The 20,988-nt window shown below is 41.3% G+C and overlaps 1 protein-coding gene across 1 annotated transcript in view; it reads right to left on the bottom strand.

Moving 5' to 3' along the window:
• Positions 1 to 20,988, bottom strand: part of LOC106569209 (TGF-beta receptor type-1) — a 56,048-nt gene that overhangs the window by 12,207 nt on the left and 22,853 nt on the right. Inside the window, exons 2-3 of the mRNA XM_014140342.2 lie at positions 3,606 to 3,860; positions 1,975 to 2,211 (exon numbers count right to left, since the gene is read on the bottom strand). Coding sequence (XP_013995817.1) covers positions 1,975 to 2,211; positions 3,606 to 3,860 — 492 coding nt within the window. The remainder of the gene's footprint in view (positions 1 to 1,974; positions 2,212 to 3,605; positions 3,861 to 20,988) is intronic.

Consider the following 20,988-nt stretch of genomic DNA (forward strand, 5'->3'; position numbering starts at 1 on the left):
GTGATTGTGTGGAAGAGACACTGAAGACACGGATTAAAAGCAGGCCATTGGATCCAAAAATGGAATGAAGGAAGACATAGTAGGAAGACATCAACAGTCAGACCTGCAGCTACTCTCTGTTTCAAAGACGTCAAACAAAATATCTTCTGAAAATAGAACAAATTAAACACTGTCTGAAGAGTGTCAGTTTTGACAGTATCCTCTCATTCTGTACCTTGGAGGTCCTCCATCTGTCTGGTTTTACCTGGTATATCGTACATGTACAGTGGGGGAAAAAAGTATTTGATCCCCTGCTGATTTTGTACGTTTGCCCACTTACAAAGAAATGATCAGTCTATAATTTTTTATTTGAACAGTGTGAGAGAGAATAACAACAAACAAATCCAGAGAAACGCATGTCAAAAATGTTATAAAATGATTTGTATTTCAATGAGGGAAATAAGTATTTGACCCCTCTGCAAAACATGACTTAGTACTTGGTGGCAAAAACCTTGTTGGCAATCACAGAGGTCAGACGTTTCTTGTAGTTGGCCACCAGGTTTGCACACATCTCAGGAGGGATTTTGTCCCACTCCTCTTTGCAGATCTTCTCCAAGTCATTAAGGTTTCGAGGCTGACGTTTGGCAACTCGAACCTTCAGCTCCCTCCACAGATTTTCTATGGGATTAAGGTTTGGAGACTGGCTAGGCCACTCCAGGACCTTAATGTGCTTATTTTTGAGCCACTCCTTTGTTGCCTTGGCTGTGTGTTTTGGGTCATTGTCATGCTGGAATACCCATCCACGACCCATTTTCAATGTCCTGGCTGAGGGAAGGATGTTCTCACCCAAGATTTGACGGTACATGGCCCCGTCCATCGTCCCTTTGATGCGGTGAAGTTGTCCTGTCCCCTTAGCAGGGGGGGGCAGGACAGTTAGTTTTTTTACCCTAGTACTACATGGATGATTTAAATAACCAACTCGTCATCAAGCTTTGATTATTGAATCAGCAGTGTATTGCTAACGCAAAAAAACAAAACGTGCACCTGGGGGAGAGACATGAGAGGTGTTTGGAACCCTGTTCTAGAGCGTGCTTCTGCCCACGTTCCAGCTGCATGGGTGGCCTACATTTTTTTACCTTCTCTTAAACCTGGACATTAAACTCAATGAGCAGGGAGAATAACCATTAAGTTGGTGCCAGGGCAGAGAAAAACAAATACTGTCACGACCTCGCTATCAATAGAAGGCTGATATCAAGTAGCTGAATAACTTTTCATCTCCAGTTCTATGGACAGTTCATGTTAAAGCCATTATGGAATGATGGCCACAATTCTATTTTTCTGACTGAATTCGATGAATACGATTCTGATTTCATGATTGAATGATGGTCCTTGACTGGTAGCTGTATGTCAGTCTCACCGGCTGCTAAACGGATGAATTACTGATGAAACACTCAGGTCTCTTAATCATTCGCTGAAACATTCATAGCCAAGAACATTTACAGCAGCTTATTGGCTCTCATTTACATCTTGCGGATCACTCCATAGAAAACCACAGTATTGAAGAACTTCTTTAATACAACCCATTTAGTATGAGAAACTGTAAGCGTTCCCAAGGTCAGTATTGCAGCTCTATAGAAACAACTTCTAGGCATTTTCAGAACTTACATAACCCTGTCAGTAAATGTCATTTGAAAGTGCCTACAGCCAGACTTTGTGCATTGGGCTGATATAGCATCCCAACTTAAAATAGATGGAATACGTAAATCTATCCTAAGGGAGATTCTAGCACCCCGAGGTGCGAAAACTGTATTGGTAGGGATGTTATGTTAACTTTAGGAACATATTTATGAAGATAAAACTGGACATCTTGTACAAAGCTTCATCGGTACCATAGCAGAGCATGCAACACCTCCTCCATTAAACTCAATCTGTTTAAAACGTATCTCCCAAAGGGTGTGATGAATGTACAGTAGTACATAGAACTACAAAATCCACCTGATCCGGAGCCTGAGGTGGTCATGTCGTAGATGAGGTTTTTGAGGGTGTGGCCATCGGCCAGGAAGGGGTGGTCCATGGCAGGGTCTTCCTCGTTGGGCACGCGGTGGTGGACGACAGAGCGGCTGTGGCACACATAGAACACCAGCAGCAGCACGAAACACAGCACACACACCGGTCCCGCGATGACGGCCGCCAGGGTCACTGGGCTCAGTGGAGGGGTACGGGCTGTGGGGACTGGAGGGGGGACGAGACTGGGGTTAGTGTTGTGCCATACTAACACACATGCATGGGACAGTGATACAAAAAAAAGCAGGAACTGATAGAGTTCCTTTGAAAACATTGCAACGGCCCGGTTTAAATTCAAATACATTTCCTGATACTGGCTAGACTTTCTCTAATTGACTTGCTGATAATCAGAGGAGTCTGATCTGAGACGTGAGGGTGATCAAATATTAATGGAACTTTAAGTCAGACACTTTCAGCTCTCAGAATAAGAGCTGTCGTGGGATTTCATTATGAAGCATCAAAAGTTGCTTCTGGAGCTTTTCAATCATCCAACTGCCGCCTGGCGACTACAGGCTGTCAAATGTTCCCAATAGTCACAGCTGCACACAGAGGAAGGCTTACGAACGGCCCTGCTATTACTGAATGACAGTATGGTGAGAGGAAATCTGCTGACTATCATACTGAGAAGCACAGCATGGAGGCAGTTTCAGACCCATGATCAAGAATGGGAGCAGTGAGGTGCTTCTTTCTGACCACAAGAGCAGAACCCGACAGCATGTCCAAGCAGAGACATTGCTTCAGATATATTCAACGATATTCAGTGACATATAGTGCCAGTTTGATGAACACAGATTAAGACGGTCTTAAACTAAAAAGCTTGTTGAACGGGATGTGCGTCCGTGTCCAGGATACCGGGCTTAAAAACTGGCATTGTGACTTTCCCGCATGAGTGAGAGTGCTATAAAAAGAAACAGGTAGAGCCTTGCGGTGTGAAAGCAAATAACTCATGAAGAAACATGGGTTGTTGCTGGGAGAATAATATCACTAACAATCACCTCCTGTTCTTATAAAAATGACCTAACATCCAATAAATCAGAGCTGAAAAATGACTTGGGCCTGTGGCCTGTATGTATGGGTTCATATTTCACAAAGCAGGCGACAGAAACTGAAAGAGCAGAATGGCGGAAAGATTCAATTGTACGTATGCATAGCGTGCACACACACAGTAACACAGACAATTCTGTGACATATTTTCAAGGTCCATGGTCCAAAAAAGTACAGGGAATGCTTTGTGCAGGAGACACCCTTATTCTATTGTAGAATAGTGAATGGAGGATCAAACATGCTTTAGAAATATATTGTCTCGCCATCAGTTCTCTGCTTCACTGTTTAGATTGAGTCACCCAATATATTCCTAGCACCTAACCCCAAAACATTTTTTGTACATCTGAAATGATTAGGAAAGTATATGGTAATATGATGGGCAACATTTTCATATTATGACTTCCTCCTTTCAGATGAACTGCACATTAGGTAGTTGCCTATGAGCTAGTAGCCAAATTAGGACATGGCATGCGAGTGTGTGAAAGATGATAGAGACCCAAGACATATCAGACACTTACATGTCTCCGAGTAGTCTTCTGGGTTGAGGTCTTTGTTACACATGTCTCTGTTGCAGCAGACAGGGACAACACCGGTGTTCTCCTTCTTGGAAGGGGCGCAGAAGAATGGCCTGTCTTTAGGGATGAGGTCTGCCTCCAGTAAACACCTGCTCCCCTGTGCCACCATCTTACTGCCCGACTTGACAAAGGACACAAAGCACAGGCCATCTGTGTAGCAGGTACTGTTACTACACCACTGGCAGTCGCACTGCAACGCTGAAAGAGGAGAAAGGGGATGGGTTTTAGTGAATATACAGAATATAGAAACAGAATCTGGTCAAAAGAAAGAAGCGCTTGTTCTGATAAAAGGTACATCTGGTAAAAAAAAAAGAAAAGCATAGCCAAGTCAACACCGTAACATTTTTCAATATGTCTGGAATATACACCAGCTCTGTAATATGAAAATTGTCACTCTTCGTGCACAACAGGTAGGGATGTTTTTTCAGAGCAGTAATTGCAGGATAAATGTGATAAGAGCAGATGTGGTTTGTAAGTACACAATGTGATTGATACTGGGTTGCAACTGAAGACACCATAGAACACACAGTAAGGGCTCAGACACACCAATAGCGGTTTCTGGCCGAGAGGAATTAGCACCTCAGTTTTCTGAACATAATTTGTGAGCAGAGTTTTTTTACATGTTGAATCGGGCGAAAAATGGCATCAGTCAGACATCTACAGCGGGTTGTCACTAAAACACTGAACGATCGGCAGATGAAGGCTAGATCCAAATTCTGTGCGATGTGTGTGACCCTTAAGTAGAAGGAAAGACTTGCTAATGTCTTCACAGCAACAGGAGAATCCAGACTAGAGAGTTGTTATTGCTCAGCCTTTGGCCCCATAGCTCAGGTTACACAGGGATGGCTGGGGGGTGTGTATATGTGTGCGTGTGCACAAACGTGCCATCATGCAGAGCTGCAGCCAACACAAGCCAGATGTAGTGGGCCTAGCACTACACCCAGCCTGCAGCAAGTGACTCAGCTCCTGTGATCTTACATATTAGAACATTTGAGATCTGAATTTTAACACCAACAGTGTTAAAATGCAACACTTTCTTCGAAATTATATGTGAACCACCAAAATAGTGTTAAACTAACACTTTACAAAGTGTTGACAAACTAACAACCCTACTATAGCATTGGTCCCTAACACCATGGCTATTAAAGTTGATGCTGGTACACTTTCTCAGTGTCAGGCAATAACACATTTAGTTTTACAGTTTATTTTTGGGGGCGGGGGGGGTAAAGCCTTATTTACATATTTCCCAGCATGCCTTTTGAATAAATGTGAGCAATACCCACCCCTGTGTTTGTTAGTGACAGAAACATGGTGGTGGTTGCATTCAATAAATTCTGCCCAAGTGAATGTGTTTGAATGGGCCACATCAGACCTGCAAGTCACAATATGCTGGCTATAATTAAAGGTCTTATCAAATGTATAATATATATAGTCAAAGAGTTAACGGAAATTAACTCAACAGTCGAGTAACAACACCACGCAGAGGTGATTCCACTGGGATTCAAATAACGTGTTAATCTCACTGGTGTTAACCCCACTAGAATCCCTCGGAAACACTCACAACACTTACTGGATCTCAAAACCAAGATTTACACTTGCAAATGTACTGTGTAGGCTAGACACACTACACACACCGCAAAGGCACTCACAAAATACAGACACACACACACACACACACACACACACACACACACACACACTGGAGGTCCAACCTAAAAACGGCCTCTCACCAAACCACAGGCTACAATTAAAGCAGTGTGGGACAGCAGGCCGTCTAGACGGCCCTCTAGACCTCTGGCTTGAAACGAGCCCAGGGAGGGAGAGAGAAGGCGGCCATTAAAGGAACACTATCCGTAAATGAACTCTGCTGCATTCCTAGAGAGAGAATCTGGGGTAGGGACTTGAGAGGGAGATGTAATGGCAACAGTACGGCAGAGAGAGTCAGGAGAGGAGAGTTGTTTTGTGAGAGAAAATTGGCAGGGGCAGAGTGGCAGTCTGATCATTTATCCTGTAGCACTGACTGAAGCATCCATCTATCTACCGCGCTCTCCATCTGCTTGGCAGAGACTGATGAAAACATAAAAACAGAAGTATCGACCTAAATCTCCAAGCTCAAAAGAGAAAAGTTAGGATAAGTAGTTTTTTTCTTCAAAATTGCTTTTTCGATCCATTTATCAAACGCTTAACATTGTGCCATTATACGAAAGAGATTCACAGGGGAGTGGGGTTTCAATAAATATTGGGTTCTGTACTAGACCTTCAACTATTTAACAAAGGAGCTTTCTGAGGATCACGCATAGCCTTCAACATCTAATTGAAACACAGGCCTAGACCATACAACAGAATTGATCCAGCACAGCCAACTCTGCTTGATTTGGCCTGCATGCATGTCCTACACATGACATGTAGCCTCTAAATTGGTGTGAACATCATCACACATCCAGGGCGGTGTGAGGAATGAGGATGAACCCTGCATGGCTCGCTGAGTCCATCCTAAAATGGCACGATATTCTCTCATACGGGCCCTGATCAAAAGTAGTGGACTATTTGGGATAAACCAGTCCACTGGAACAGGCAGGCACCCAGGAGACAGATACGAGGTGGCAGGTACTCCGAGTCGCTCAAAGTATAGCTGCCTAGAGTGCTTGCCTAATTCATTTGTGGATGGCCTGGCCTCTCCACATACCATCATTTACTGTAATCACCAGCCAGTTTCTCCTCCCTTCCTCAGACTCCTTCCTTCCACTCTGCACTCTTCCTTCCTTGCCTTGGTTCTTTCACTCCCCCACAACCACCTTACTTACCCAATCTCTAGGGGTTATTAGACAAAAATCAGTCAAAAACTCCTTATTCTCTCCCACGGTTTGTCCTCTATCTGTATCTGGCCAATCAATTCTCTATCAGCAGTGACAGGAGCTTAAACCTGGCTGGCCAATCAATAGAGGGAAATGCACCGCTGATGTTTTGACACCCCTGATGTCAGCACTGATCAAAACGAGTTACACTTCAAAGCAAGCAGTTGAAAAGCACCAAAAGATCTGAAAAAGGTGACTAGCATCAAAATATCTTTACGTAGCTGCTTTCTAGCTTCAAAGTAGCCCATCTTTCCTACCGTTTCCCAAAAGGTATTGGAGATTCACATATGTAACAGTCAGACAGTGGGCTTGGCAGACAGAGTGAGTGGGGATGATTGACAGCCCCACTGGAACAGGATAATCACTAAGGCCCAGCTACAGCAGCACTAAAAATACTTTAACTCCAAAACACACAATGAACAAAACCTAGTACGAGCAGGATTACTCAAAAAATGACAACCCAATTAATCCACTGCCTGCTTTTATACCAGGGTTACTCACTAAAGAGTAATTCCATACAAAACCAGGACATTTTTTCCCCACAAAATTGGATCCATAGAATGGTCATTTGGAGGAAGAATTGTTGACATACCTAAAATCATGATATAGAAATAATTCAAAGTTGGCATATTTATGACACTGTAAGACTCCATGTAAGACTGAAACTGTAAGACTCCATAATGCTTCATCTGTAGGTGCTAAAAAGCTCAAATGTGTCATATGAAGCTTTACTGCTTGCTCCGTTTGATATCAATAAAACAAAATACTTTACATTAAATTTATGAATATAGAAAAATAGAAACATGAATATTGAAAAAAATATTTTGATTTGGCATATTTTGTTTATCTTAATATACCTCCACAGTCCTATCAAAGTCCCAGGTTGGAATATCTGCACGTTTTTTAGTTACATGTGTGTAAAAAAAAATGTGTGTGTATATGTGTGCAGAAATCGCTCTGCCACTTCCTTGTTGCTAAAATTCTAACAGTTCGCTTAATTTCAGTTTGTGACAAAACAAGCAAGTATAGTGTAAAGAACAATTGTACCATCTAAAACGCTGTGAAATATATTTTCCATAAGCAAAAATATTGTACTTTCAGCTGGTGTACAAAACAAAGTAAAAGATGCAAAAACAAAATTCAGCAATGGAAGTGTAGAAATATTGCACATAGAACAAATCTACAACTTCTTAGAGTTGCTTTCAATGAGAATGACAGATCTATAATTCACGTTTCTATGCAAATTTGGTCAGGTCACCCTAAAAGTTATATATTGCAGCTTTAAAAAGCTTAAAATATAAATCTGCCAACTTTAATAACGATTTCCATCCTATGGATACAATTTTGTGAAAATTCTCATAATCATAGTATTTTTTGGTTCTGGTTTCATATGGAATCACTAAAAGGCTTTAAGAGAGAAAAGAAAATTGATTGCGAGTAGCATCAGCAGGTTGGAGCAGACAGACAGACAGATGGAAATGCCTGGGTCTAAGCACACAGCCAGAGGAAATTATGGAGTGGGGAGCGGTAGAGAGCGGGAGTGAAGGTATGTGAGATGTCTCCACCAGCTGAGGGGTGAGGTAGGGCCTGTAGAGCCAAGAGCCCTGTTGCTGCAGCAGCTCTTAATAGTCAATGGCCTCGCTGGACAAGGCTTCTCTCAGGTCCAAGAGAACACTTCAGGGGCCCTAAACAGTGGCCAATGGTCACACCAAGGACACTAGCCAGCTACCACCCGATACTCTACCTTGCACCTTAGAGACTGCTGTCCTATGTACACTGCTGTGAAAAAGTATTTGCCCCTTTCTGATTTTCTCTATTTTTTCATATTTTTGATACTGAATCAGATCTTCAACCAAAACCTAATATTAGATAAAGGGAACTTGAGTTTACAAATAGCCCATTTTATTTATTAAATTAACAAAAGTTAAGCAACACCCAATTCCCCTGTGTGAAAAAGCAATTGCCCCCTTACACTCAATAACTGGTTGTGCCACATTTTATTTTTTTAATTGAACCTTTACTGAATTAGGCAAGCCAGTTATGAACTAATTCTTATTTACAATGACGGCCTACCCCGGCCAAACCCTAACGATGCTGGGCCAATTACGTGCCGCCCTATGGGACTCCCAATCACGGCCGGTTGTGATACAGCCTGGAATCAAACTAGGGTCTGTAGTGACGCCTCTAGCACTCAGATGCAGTGACTTAGACCGCTGCGCCACTCGGGAGCTGCAATGACTATGGAGGAATTTTGGCCCACTCTTGCATGCAGAACTGCTTTAACTCAGCAACATTTGTGGGTTTTCAAGCATGAACTGCCACAACATCTCAATTGGAATTAGGTCAGGACTTTGACTAGGCCATTCCAAAAATTCAAAATGTGTTGCTTTTTAGCCAATTTCATGTAGACTTGATTGTGTGTTGTGGATCATTGTCTTGCTGCATGACCCAGCTGTGCTTCAGGTTCAGCTCACAGACGGACGGCCTGACATTCTCCTGTAGAATTCTCTGATACAGAGCAGAATTCATGGTTCCTTTTATTAAGGCAAGTCATCCAGGTCCTGAGGCAGCAAAGCATCCCCACACCATCACACTACCACCACCACCATCAGAATCGGCTTTCTATTTCGCAAGAAAGCCGCCTTCACTCACGCCGCCAAACTTACCCTAGTAAAACTGATTATCCTACCGGTCCTTGACTTCGGCGATGTCATCTACAAAATAGCTTCCAATACTCTACACAGCAAATTGGATGCAGTCTATCACAATGCCATCCGTTTTGTTACCAAAGTGCCTTATACCACCCACCACTGCGACCTGTATGCTCTAGTCAGCTGGCCCTCGCTACATATTCGTCGCCAGACCCACTGGCTCCAGGTCATCTACAAGTCTATGCTAGGTAAAGTTCCGCCTTATCTCAGTTCACTAACAACATCCACCCGTAGAATGCGCTCCAGCAGGTATATCTCACTGGTCATCCCCAAAGCCAATACCTCCTTTGGCCGCCTTTCCTTCCAGTTCTCTGCTGCCAATGACTGGATCGAATTGCAAAAAAAAAATATATATATATAAAATCGCTTTAGCTGGAGACTTATATTTCCCTCACTAACTTTAAACATCAGCGATCTGAGCAGCTAAATCGATCGCTGCAGCTGTACGTAGCCCATCCAATCTACCTACCTCATCCCCATATTGTTTTAATTTACTTTTATGCTCTTTTGCACACCAGTATTTCTACTTGCACATCATCATCATCTATCACTCCAGTGTTATTTTTCTAAATTGTAATTACTATGCTACTATGGCCTATTTATTGAAGGGGTGGATATGTTGTGGTGATTTCCATGTGTGGCAGAGAAATAACAGGTCGGGCACTGACTGACAGCTGTCAATGAACCTAACTAGCATGCTAAACTTAGCCAGCTAATGAGAGCACCACTTGGGGAGCACCACTTCAGTTAAAAATAATTATATAAATCTTGTTAGGGCTAGGGTCCTTTTTTCTCAATTTCCACCTGACTGATGTACCCAAAGTAAACTGCCTGTTGCTCAGGCCCTGAAGCCAGGATATGCATATAATTGGTACCATGGGAAAGAAGACACTTTCAAAGTTTGTAGAAATATTAAAATAATGTAGGAGACTATAACACAATAGATATGGTAGGAGAAAATCCAAAGAAAAACCAACCTGAATTTTTTTTTGAGAGAGAGCCCATGCTCTTACAATGGAAAGTATAGGGGCATTCTGAAATCTAGCTCTCAGCACGCAATTCCTATGGCTTCCACTGGGTGTCAGTACTCAATGTTCAAGGTTTCAGGCTTCTTTCTTCCAAAACGAGGAAGAATATTGAGTTTTAGTACAAGGACACAGACTTGGAAATTTGTGTATGCGCACGTGAGGAAGAGGACACGCACCAGCTAATATCCTTTTCCTATTGAACATACTTCTTTCCGTATAAAATATTGTTTAATTACATTTTAGAGTATCTGAGGATTTAATAGAAACGTATTTTGACTTGTTGAAACAAATTTTAGGGGAAGATTCAGATTCCAATCTTGGCAGTGGATTACTCAAATCGATTGCGCCAACTAAACAGACTTTTTGGGATATAAAGAAGGATTTTATCTAACAAAATGACACTACATGTTATAGTTGGGACCCTTTGGATGACAAATCAGAGGAAGATTTTCAAAAAGTAAGTGAATATCTAATCGCCATTTGTGAATTTATAAAACCTGTTCCGGTGGAAAAATATTTTGATATGGGGCACCATCCTCAAACAATCGCATGGCATGCTTTTGCTGTAAAGTCTACTGTAAATCGGAGAGTGCAGTTAGATTAACACGAATGTAATATTTTAACCGATGTAAGACACTTGCAGCCGCAAATCTGCCATAGAAATAAAAATAACATAAGCTCCGGTAATATGGATAGTATAACCACTGAACGGTTTGGAGCAGGTATTGAAATAATGGGCAAGTTCGATTTGCATGGACCGGTGCCCCGGATGGGTGGAGATTTTTCTTTAAGATCAATGGAAGGAGCCAACTCTGCAAAAGGAATTGGCCTAAAACATTATCGGTCAAAACCATTCATCTTGGGGCGACAAGGGGAGCGGCGTTCTAAAATGCAGTCAGATCATGCAATTTTACCATTTATATACATTTTTCCAAAAAAGTTAAATAAAAACAAAAAGTGAAATTTGATGGATCATGAATTATGATCATTTGCATGTAATAAAGGAGAGGGGCCAAAACAATTTGCACCCTATTTTAATTGGCTCCATGGCAAGGCGGCCAAGTGTAGGGTCGTCACACGGTCACAAAGTAATACATTTCATTGATCTTAAAGAAAAATCTCCACCCAAATCTCTTAAAAATTGGATTTTATACCCAACTCAACTTAACTGCACGGCTAACCTTAGCATATCCTTTTTCTTTTCATAAAATTTGTATGATTTAGCGAATTTTGACTTTGTGGTTGTTTTAGCTAGTGGAAACTAAGGCTACAGATGACTTGAGAATAGGAAGAACTTTGCAGCAGGTGTTTCTGATTAATATATAAAACCCATCCCTGAAACGTAGGCTGAAAATAATTTGCACATCTCATAGAAAAAGACAGGCAAGACTCCCGGAAACATCCGAAGTCACACATTTGGATTCGGCACTTCAAGCCTGAATATATCACACTTTGACTAAAACTATTACTTACATCGTTGTGCAACATTATGCGTAAGCTCTGGCCATCGTCTTTCAGCTCGTAAAAGTTGATTTCTACTGGCGTGGATGTTTAAAATGTAATTGAGAACGTTTTTGGGAAAGCCTTTCCATCTACCAGAAGGTAGAGCATCGCAACAGCATGACGCTGCCACCACCATGCTTTATGGTAGTGATGGTGTAATGACAGGTGATGAGCTGTGCCTGCTTCTCCAAACACAGCACTTTGCATTTAGGCCATAGTTCAATTTGTCTTAGACCACAGAATCTTTTGCCTTATGCTCAGAGGCTTTCATGTGCCTTTTTGCAAACTCCAGATTTGCTATCATGTGCCTTTTTTTCCCCAGGAGTGGCTTCCGTCTGGCCACTCTCCAATAAAGCCCAGATTGGTGAAGTGCTGTAGAGACTGTTGTCCTTCTGGCAGGTTCTCCCATCTCACCCAAGGAACTCTGTAGTTCTGTCAGTGGTTATTGGGTGCTTGGACACCTCCCTGACTAAAGTGCTTCATGCCCAGTTTGGTCAGACAGCCAACTCTAGGCAGAGTCTGGGTAGTTCCATATTTTTTTCCATTTCCCAATGGAGACCACTGTGCTCTTGGAAACTTTCAACACTAGAAATAGTTTTATACCCTTCCCCAAATATACGCCTCATCCTGATTTATCTCAGAGATCGGAGAGTTCCTTGGACTTCGGGGTATAGTTTCCCCTTCGACATGCACTGTCAACTGTGGAACCTTATCTAGACAGGTGTTTCTTTAGGACTGTCCCCGAAAGAAGAAAAAAAAAATTGTTCAACCGAAAATCACCTGCTCTTTCGACCAATCATTCGGTAGAAAAAAAAATGGTATGTGTATTTTTCCATATATTGACACACCTTATGTGTTTTAATAAAATCAACTATATGCATTGAGCTTATCTGATGCTTTAGGCTTACTGTTTGATGAAATAAGATGAGAGCCAGAGATCTAGATAACCAGAAGGAAAAAATAAAAAAAATTAAAATAATTAACCTGACCAAAACAAACAAACAAACATCCTCCTCCCTCTCCTACTGGCTTTCACAGATTCTGTCACTACTCTCCTGAAGTTGCCGGTAATAGGCTACACGAGGAGTCGGTAAGCTTCTTCATGTGGAATGCGAATTTATGTTACCATTTCTACCGATCTGCGTGCCAGATATGGTTTTCATATGCACATTTTTCGTGGAACAGTTTCATTTCATTTATAATAGTCTTCATCTCAAAATCATTGTCGTGGTTAATCAAAATTCTATCCAAACCTAAATTAAAATGATAAACCTAAAAAGTAACTTCTATTGCCAAATGTGTAGCCTACATAAAGCCATAAATAGCCTACTTTATGTAGGCTATTTATGTAGGCCAAATAGCCTACATAAAGCCAACAAATAAAAACAGCAGCCTGCAGGTATCCTATAAATCACATTGGCTTTGCATGGCCTGAACTTGAAACATTGTATCAACTATTAGTGAGTCCCTGAAGCTTGCAAGAATATGCAACATTGTATAAAATATTGCTGAACTTGCAACATTGTATAAAATATTCTGGGCCCTCAGTTTCCCACACCAGTGAGCTCCGGACAGACACAGCTGTGGGCTATTTGCGCAAGGGATAAGAAGCAGTGCTTGACTTGGACAGGAGCTCACCGGAGCAGAGTATCAACACCTCAAATGTTCTACTGTTTGAGCTCCAGTTCCTCTTATAGAATATTAGCTTAAAAGTATTGTGGAGCTCCTGCACCTAAATACAAACTTTACCAGCACCCAAAATGAGTACCAGAACCTATTTCTCTCCAAGTTAAGCACTAATAAGAAATAATCAGGTAGGCTTATTTTATCAAATTTCCACTGGATCAGAGCATGACATTTTTCCCTTTCACACTGAGTGGTTATGGAAAGGGAGAGAGCTGGAAAGATTTTACAACTACATTGATGAACTATTGTCAATCTCAATGGATGTAAAAACAGACTTAGTTTGCTTGCCGTTTGCAGTGAAGAAAATATTACTTTGAGAAGCTCCACAGCTCATTAGTGGTGGTATGTTAAGCCAATCAGAAATATTATCAGTTCCCAAAATGGGCACATTTAATGCCTACAATGGCACGCTTGCCAGGTAGCCTATAGGCCTACTTCTAGGCGTCCTTACTCAACATTGACAGGAGCGCTCCAAACAAAAGAAAATGACTAAATTGACAAAACTCGTAAAATGGAATGAAATAAACCAAAACTGTTTTATAGGTTGTCGCTCTGCAAATAATGTATCCACTCTGATAATGAGAACGGTTAAAGGCATAATAATATATATTGAATGCATTAACAGAAATTACCATAACCAAACTCCATTACCTTTGATTCACAGAAGTGACAATCAAGAATACCTATCTACACTGATGATTCTGGAATCTCATGGACAATGGACATTGAGGTAATTGTGACACACGAGAGTTTTAATCTTAATCTGACGCTGTTGTTGTGTTGGTCACACTGATCAGCTGCTGCTCCCTCCCTGTGTGTCTGACGCCACTGAGCTGACAGCTCTACATTCATTTCCATAGTCAGGTCACAGCCCTGCTGCTCTGCTTCATCACCCTGATTGAAGCTCTTTTGTCCTCACCAGTGTGTGTGTGTGTGTGTGTGGGGCAAGGCCTGATTTCAGCAGATGTCTGGTCGTGGCCTGTTCCTTGCCCATTCATGACTTTAGGGACCTCAGAGTAATTCAGTAGGTCTGAGCCTATTTGGACTAGCTGATGCTAGTACACTGAGATTACCTAATTTAACACAAACCTAGATCGATTTTAGAGCTGGAACACAAAGCCAAGTGTATAGCTTTTGACTTGATGTACTTCAATGGACTCTGTTGGTCTTCTGCTGAATGTGTTTTCTGCTGAAGCATTATTCAATATGCCTGCTCTGCCTGTAGAGGAAGTGACAGACAGCCAAGTCTGGAGAAAATAAAATAAAAAGTCAGCCTAATACAGACACTGGTCTGCTCCAAATCCACCCTGTGAGTCACACTGAACTGGAAGACAGCCACACATATGGAGAAGCCACTCCAAAACAAGCTTTCAAAAACACATGTTCCTCCATACACCCTCTAGACAGTGGTTTCGGGAGAAAACAATGGCTTTATAAGTATTATTGGGTGTTTGTCAATATGCATACTACCATGCTCCGAGTGCATTCATCGAGGATGTTCTCTTGAGTATGTTCTTGTGAGGGCGAGAGAGTGTGGAGAACGCATAAAACATTACATTTGAGAAGAGTGGAGGCTGCTGAGGGGAGCACGACTCATAGTAATGGCTGAAATGGAGTTAATGAAATGGTATCAACCACATAGAAACCACATCTTTGATACAATTCCATTTTCGCCATTCCAGCCATTACTATGAGCCGTCCTCCTCTCAGCAGCCTCCACTGTTGGAGCAGCACCTACTATATTACCTCACACTGCATCTCCCCATTTACTGAACCTTCTTCTAGCCAAGGCAATGGCAACAATAGAGATGAAACAAGATATACGCAAAACAAAAGTTCTACTTCATAATTATCAGCTAGCTATATGTGAATCATAATCTAGCTAGCTAAAATGACCTAAAGCTAAGGTTATGCAAGGTAGATGTACATTTTTCGTAGGTAGCTAGCTAACCAGCTAGTTAGCCCTGTTGACTTACTACGGACGTACCCATTCACTGAACCTTCTTCCAGCTAGGAAAATTGCAATAAAGACTAAACATGATATACAGTACACAAAGCAAACATTTTACTTCATAACTTTCAGTTAGCTACAATATTACGATTAAAATATAGCTTACCAGATAGTTCAACATGAAAAAAATGACCTAAAACTAATGTTATGCAAGTTAGGTATGTTAAATCTTTGTGGGTAGCTAGCTAAGAATTATTCATAGTCATCTGGCTAGCTAACAGTAGGAGCTAGCCAGTTAGCCCTATAGACTTACTATGATTTGGACTCATACTCCGACCCTGCTGTACTCCAATTTGCGTGTTCAGAGCACGGTAGTATGCATTTCGAGAAACACCCAATGTTTTGCCCTTAGCTTAGTGACTAATTGCGTTGTCAGTCTCTAAAGAGCAGTCTTTGCTCCTCTATAAATATTTTATATGAATCGATAATTCATATAAAATTGCTTTGCTCATGGGTAAAATGATATTTGACTACTGTGGAATCCTACAATGCCAACAATGTACTTCTGAGATCACGTTTGTGTTTCCACTTTCCCCTGTCCTGGCAAACCATATTGTCCTTATAGCACACCAACCAACACAACCAATTTCAGAGGAAACATTATTTCCCGAGTTGGCCCAAGTACAATAAAAACCCTAACCTGCTTAGTTTAATTCATTTTTTTGCGAGCAGACAAATGCTGAGCTGTAAGGCACTTGTACAGAAATGTGAAACTAAATAACATTTGTCAGTTTACCTTGTTATAGTTGTTGGCAGTGCAGACGGATGGTCTCGATTCACAGGCACCACTTATGAATAAATCTGGAATAACATGATTAAATATTTATCCAGCTGACAAACTATGGCACCATATTTCCTATAAGGAATAGGGTGCAATTTGGGATCTGCCTGCACACTCAGGTGAGCATTTCAACTGAGAACAAGAACAGGTCTTTGTAAATCAAAACACTATTACTGAGCTCAATGTAGTTCTACACACAGAGAATAATCCAGAATATGGAATGTCAGCCAGTCTTTTTCCCCAAGAGACAAAAGCTATTGAACAGAGAGAAACTAGATGAAAAGTAACACCAGGCTGGGAGCAGTGTCAAACTATCCTGTCCTTCTCTCTATTTGAATAATTAGAGACAGGGAAAGTAAATGTAAAGTTTTATCCAGAACAGGGATAGAGTATTAAAATGTCATGATGTGGATAGCGAACGTGAGTTGTGAACACAGGAGTTCTTCTCAGCCCACCGTTTTCTCCCCCGCTTTCTCACCTGCTCATTTGCTTAACAATAACCATTCCTGGCAGCTCGGTTCCCCATGACCTGCGCCATGTTTGAAAACACAATTCTTGAAAACAAAAAGCAAGTGTGAAAATCACAATTGTGTGTCTAAAGCCATATACGGCAGTGACTGGATCACTTAGCGATGGATATGTGAATTGCTGCTTCAAGAAACAGCGCATTGTATCCATTGTCATACGAAATTACTCTGGGCAATCAATCACACGCAACTTCTGTAGTCTTTGCGTTGAGGAAAAAAAATAAGAAATTGGCAGATTAGCCAACAACACAAATATACCCCACCCACATGGAACACCCCTAACCGCTCAGTCATACCCAACCCCTTCTCACTTGCACTGGGTGTGTTCAAGTGGGCTAACTGTAGTTGAAAGTCGGTGAATATAGTCAGGGGAAGGGCATCTGCGACAGCCGAAAGTGCTGTAGTGGTTTTCCAACAGCAAGGCTCAGATCAACATATACTACATGATCAAAAGTATGTGAACACCTGCTCGTTTAACATCTCATTCCAAAATCATGGGCATTAATATAGAGTTGGTCCCCCCTTTGCAGCTATAACAGTCTCCACTCTTCTGGGAAGGTTTTCCACTAGATGTTGGAACATTGCAGCGGGGACTTCCTTCCATTCAGCCACAAGAGCATTAGTAAGGTCGGGCACTGATGTTGGGTGATTAGGCCTGGCTTGCAGTCAGTGTTCCAATTCATCCCAAAAGGTGTTCAAGTTCTTACACACCGATCTCAACAAACCATTTCTGTCTGGACCTCACTTTGTGCACGGGGACATTGTCATGCTGAAACAGGAAAGGGCCTTCCCCAAACTGTTGCCACAAAGTTGGAAACACAGAATCTTCTAGAATGTCACTGCATGCTGTAGCGTTAAGCTGTTGTGGATAGGGGGCAGTATTTTCACGGCCGGATAAAAAAATGTACCCGATTTAATCTAGTTACTACTCTTGCCCAGAAACTAGAATATGCATATAATTAGTAGATCTGGATAGTAAACACTCTAAAGTTTCTAAAACTGTTTGAATGGTGTCTGAGTATAACAGAACTCATATGGCAGGCAAATACCTGAGAAGATTCCATGCAGGAAGTGCCCTGTCTGAGAATTTGTAGTCCTTCTGTTGCATCTCTATCGAAATTACAGTATCTGTGCTGTTACGTGACACTTTCTAAGGCTTCCATTGGCTCTCTAAAGCCTTCAGAAAGTGGAATGACGCGTCTCCTGTCTCTGGGCAGATAACAGGAGCAGAGTTTGTAAGTGGTCTGCCTGGGGACAGTGAGACTGGAGATGCGCGTTCACGAGACCTCGCCATTTTTTTATTTTCCTCTTTGAATGAATACAACGTTGTCCGGTTGGAATATTATCACTATTTTATGAGAAAAATAGCATAAAAATTAATTTTAAACAGCGTTTGACATGCTTCTAAGTACGGTAATGGTATATTTTGAATTTTTTGTCACGAAATGCGCTCGTGCGTTACCCTTCGGATAGTGACCTGAACACACAAACAAAAAACGGAGGTATTTGGATATAACTATGGATTATTTGGAACCAAAACAACATTTGTTGTTGAAGTAGAAGTCCTGGGAGTGCATTCTGACGAAGAACAGCAAAGGTAATCCAATTTTTCTAATAGTAATTCTGAGTTTAGGTTGCCCCAAACTTGGCGGGTGTCAAATTAGCTAGCCGTGATGGCTGAGCTATGTACTCAGAATATTGCAAAATGTGCTTTCGCCAAAAAGCCATTTTAAAATCTGACATACAGATGCATTCGCTATCTATAATTCTTAAAATAATTGTTATGTATTTTGTCAACGTTTATGGTGAGTAATTTAGTAAATTCCCCGGAAGTTTGCAGTGGGTATGCTAGTTCTGAACATCACATGCTAATGTAAAAAGCTGTTTTTTTTATATAAATATGAACTTGATTGAACAAAACATGCATGTATTGTATAACAATGTCCTAGGAGTGTCATCTGATGAATATCATCAAAGGTTAGTGCTGCATTTAGCTGTGGTTTTGGTTTTTGTGACATATATGCTTGCTTTGAAAATGGCTGTGTGATTATTTTTGGCAGGGTACTCTCCTGACATAATCTAATGTTTTGCTTTCGCTGTAAAGCCTTTTTGAAATCGGACAATGTGGTTAGATTAACGAGAGTCTCGTCTTTAAAATAGTATAAAATAGTCATATGTTTGAGAAATTGAAGTTATAGCATTTTTGAGGTATTTGTATTTCGCGCCACGCGATTCCACTGGCTGTTGACTAGGGAGGTTAACTAGGCAAGTCAGTAAAGAACAAATTCTTATTTTCAATGACGGCCTAGGAACAGTGGGTTAACTGCCTTGTTCAGGGGCAGAACGACAGATTTGTACCTTGTCAGCTCGGGGATTCGATCTTGCAACCTTTCGGTTACTAGTCCAACTCTCTAACCACTAGGCTACGCTGCCACCCCACATTGAACACTTACAGAATGAATGTATATGTTAGCAGCACTCACAAATATAGTGCAGTGACTATTTCTTATGTTTAGGCTATTTCATAACAGCAGTGTCAAGGATACAACAGCCCAGACAATGTTTTTTTTGTTGGCTGAAATATTCTAGCTTTGTGGACAGCTAACTTTGTGAAACCAAAATATGTGTCCTTGAGGCTGGTGTTACGAAATAAAATGTAAGAAATTCTATACATTTGTGCTGGCCCGACCATCTTTATTCAATATGTGGAGCAGAAGCATTCACTAACAAAGCCTTTGATGATGAGAAATATTGGTTGTCAATTGATGTGAAAACTGTGTCGTTTCTTCTCAAAAAACACAAGGATTGACACCCACCATCTCATAGTTTTTTTTATATTTTGTAGACATTTACTGCATTGATTACTAGGAAAATAAGCATTTCGCTGCACCCGCCACAAAACCTGCTAAATTGTATTTGATCTCAGATTGTTCTGAAATAATTTCTGCAAGAAACATAAGATTAGCATTCTTGCAACATTATTTTGTTGAAATATCATTTTTCTCTGGTAAATTAAGCCAAATGATTGTGTAACAGGGTTGGTTATGTTTCCACTTGCCTCTAAAGAAATGTGTACTTAATGTTCAAGCATTCGTATTGGTTGGTTCAACTGATGACAATAAGGTGTGTTGTGATTGGCCCCGCTTGCAGATAGGGGGAGATCGCGAACATCAGGTCTTCCCAGTATGAAATTGTGATGCAAGGGATTTTGCCATCGACAGCCATCAGTATCATTAAGCCCTACACAACTACCGTGCTGTTTCTCATTTAACAACAGGAATAAATTATGCTCAACTGGGACCACTGGCTGATGTGATTTATTAGGGGAAAAAAACACAACGCAAGGAGAGTACGATATACATCTGTTACACTGGTGCCGTGACTCGTCTTCTTGTCTTCGCCGGACGTCACGTGGAGGGATCCGAGACCTGGCTTCAAGAAGGACTGTGGTTGCTGATGCACGCCAGAGGCCTAGGTTTCGCAGTCTGCACAAGTGGAATTCTCAGGGAGCTCCTGGTAGCATGAGTGAGTGGGGGAAATATAATGTACTGGTATGTGGTGATGCTATGATTATTTAGTGATGTAATTGTGCTGTTATGCTAGTAACCTTCCGAAGCCAATTAACGTGAGGGCAATGCCATTTTCTACCACACGGTGGCGACAACTATTTATGATGGCGTTTGTTACTTTTGTGTTGATTCTTGGTCTTGTTAGACATCTACTACTGAACATTTGTAGTGAGTGGATTATGTTCATTTTGATTTGATAGAATTGTTCTTATTGATTGTGATATTTTTGTCTTAATATTTACATTAAAAGAAAGAAATAAATAAATAAATAAATAAATAAATAAATATATATATATATATATTATTTTAATTTTAAAAATGGAACGTTTTGGGAGAGGTAGGGGAGTTTTCATGTTTAACCCTTCACCGCCAGTGGGTAGGGGGGGCAGCTATTTCTCCAGTTACTTCCACACCTCTGGCCAGGCCAACTGCACAGGCAAGTGTGCGCTTTCCACATGATTTAGAGCTACCTCAACTCAGTGCATTCGAGCCAGTTTCACCTAGTCCTAGGAAGGAGGATGTGTCTATGGATTTCCTGGCAGACATTGTTAAGCAGATAGGTCACTCCATAGGTGAAAATATTGCCTCTTGTTTGGAATCAAAGGCTATGGGAGATGGGGTAGGACAGAAGGTCGATTATGTTGGTGGTACCATG

This window comes from Salmo salar, chromosome ssa14, assembly GCF_905237065.1.
Source record: "Salmo salar chromosome ssa14, Ssal_v3.1, whole genome shotgun sequence".
Taxonomy (NCBI): Eukaryota; Metazoa; Chordata; class Actinopteri; order Salmoniformes; family Salmonidae; genus Salmo; species Salmo salar.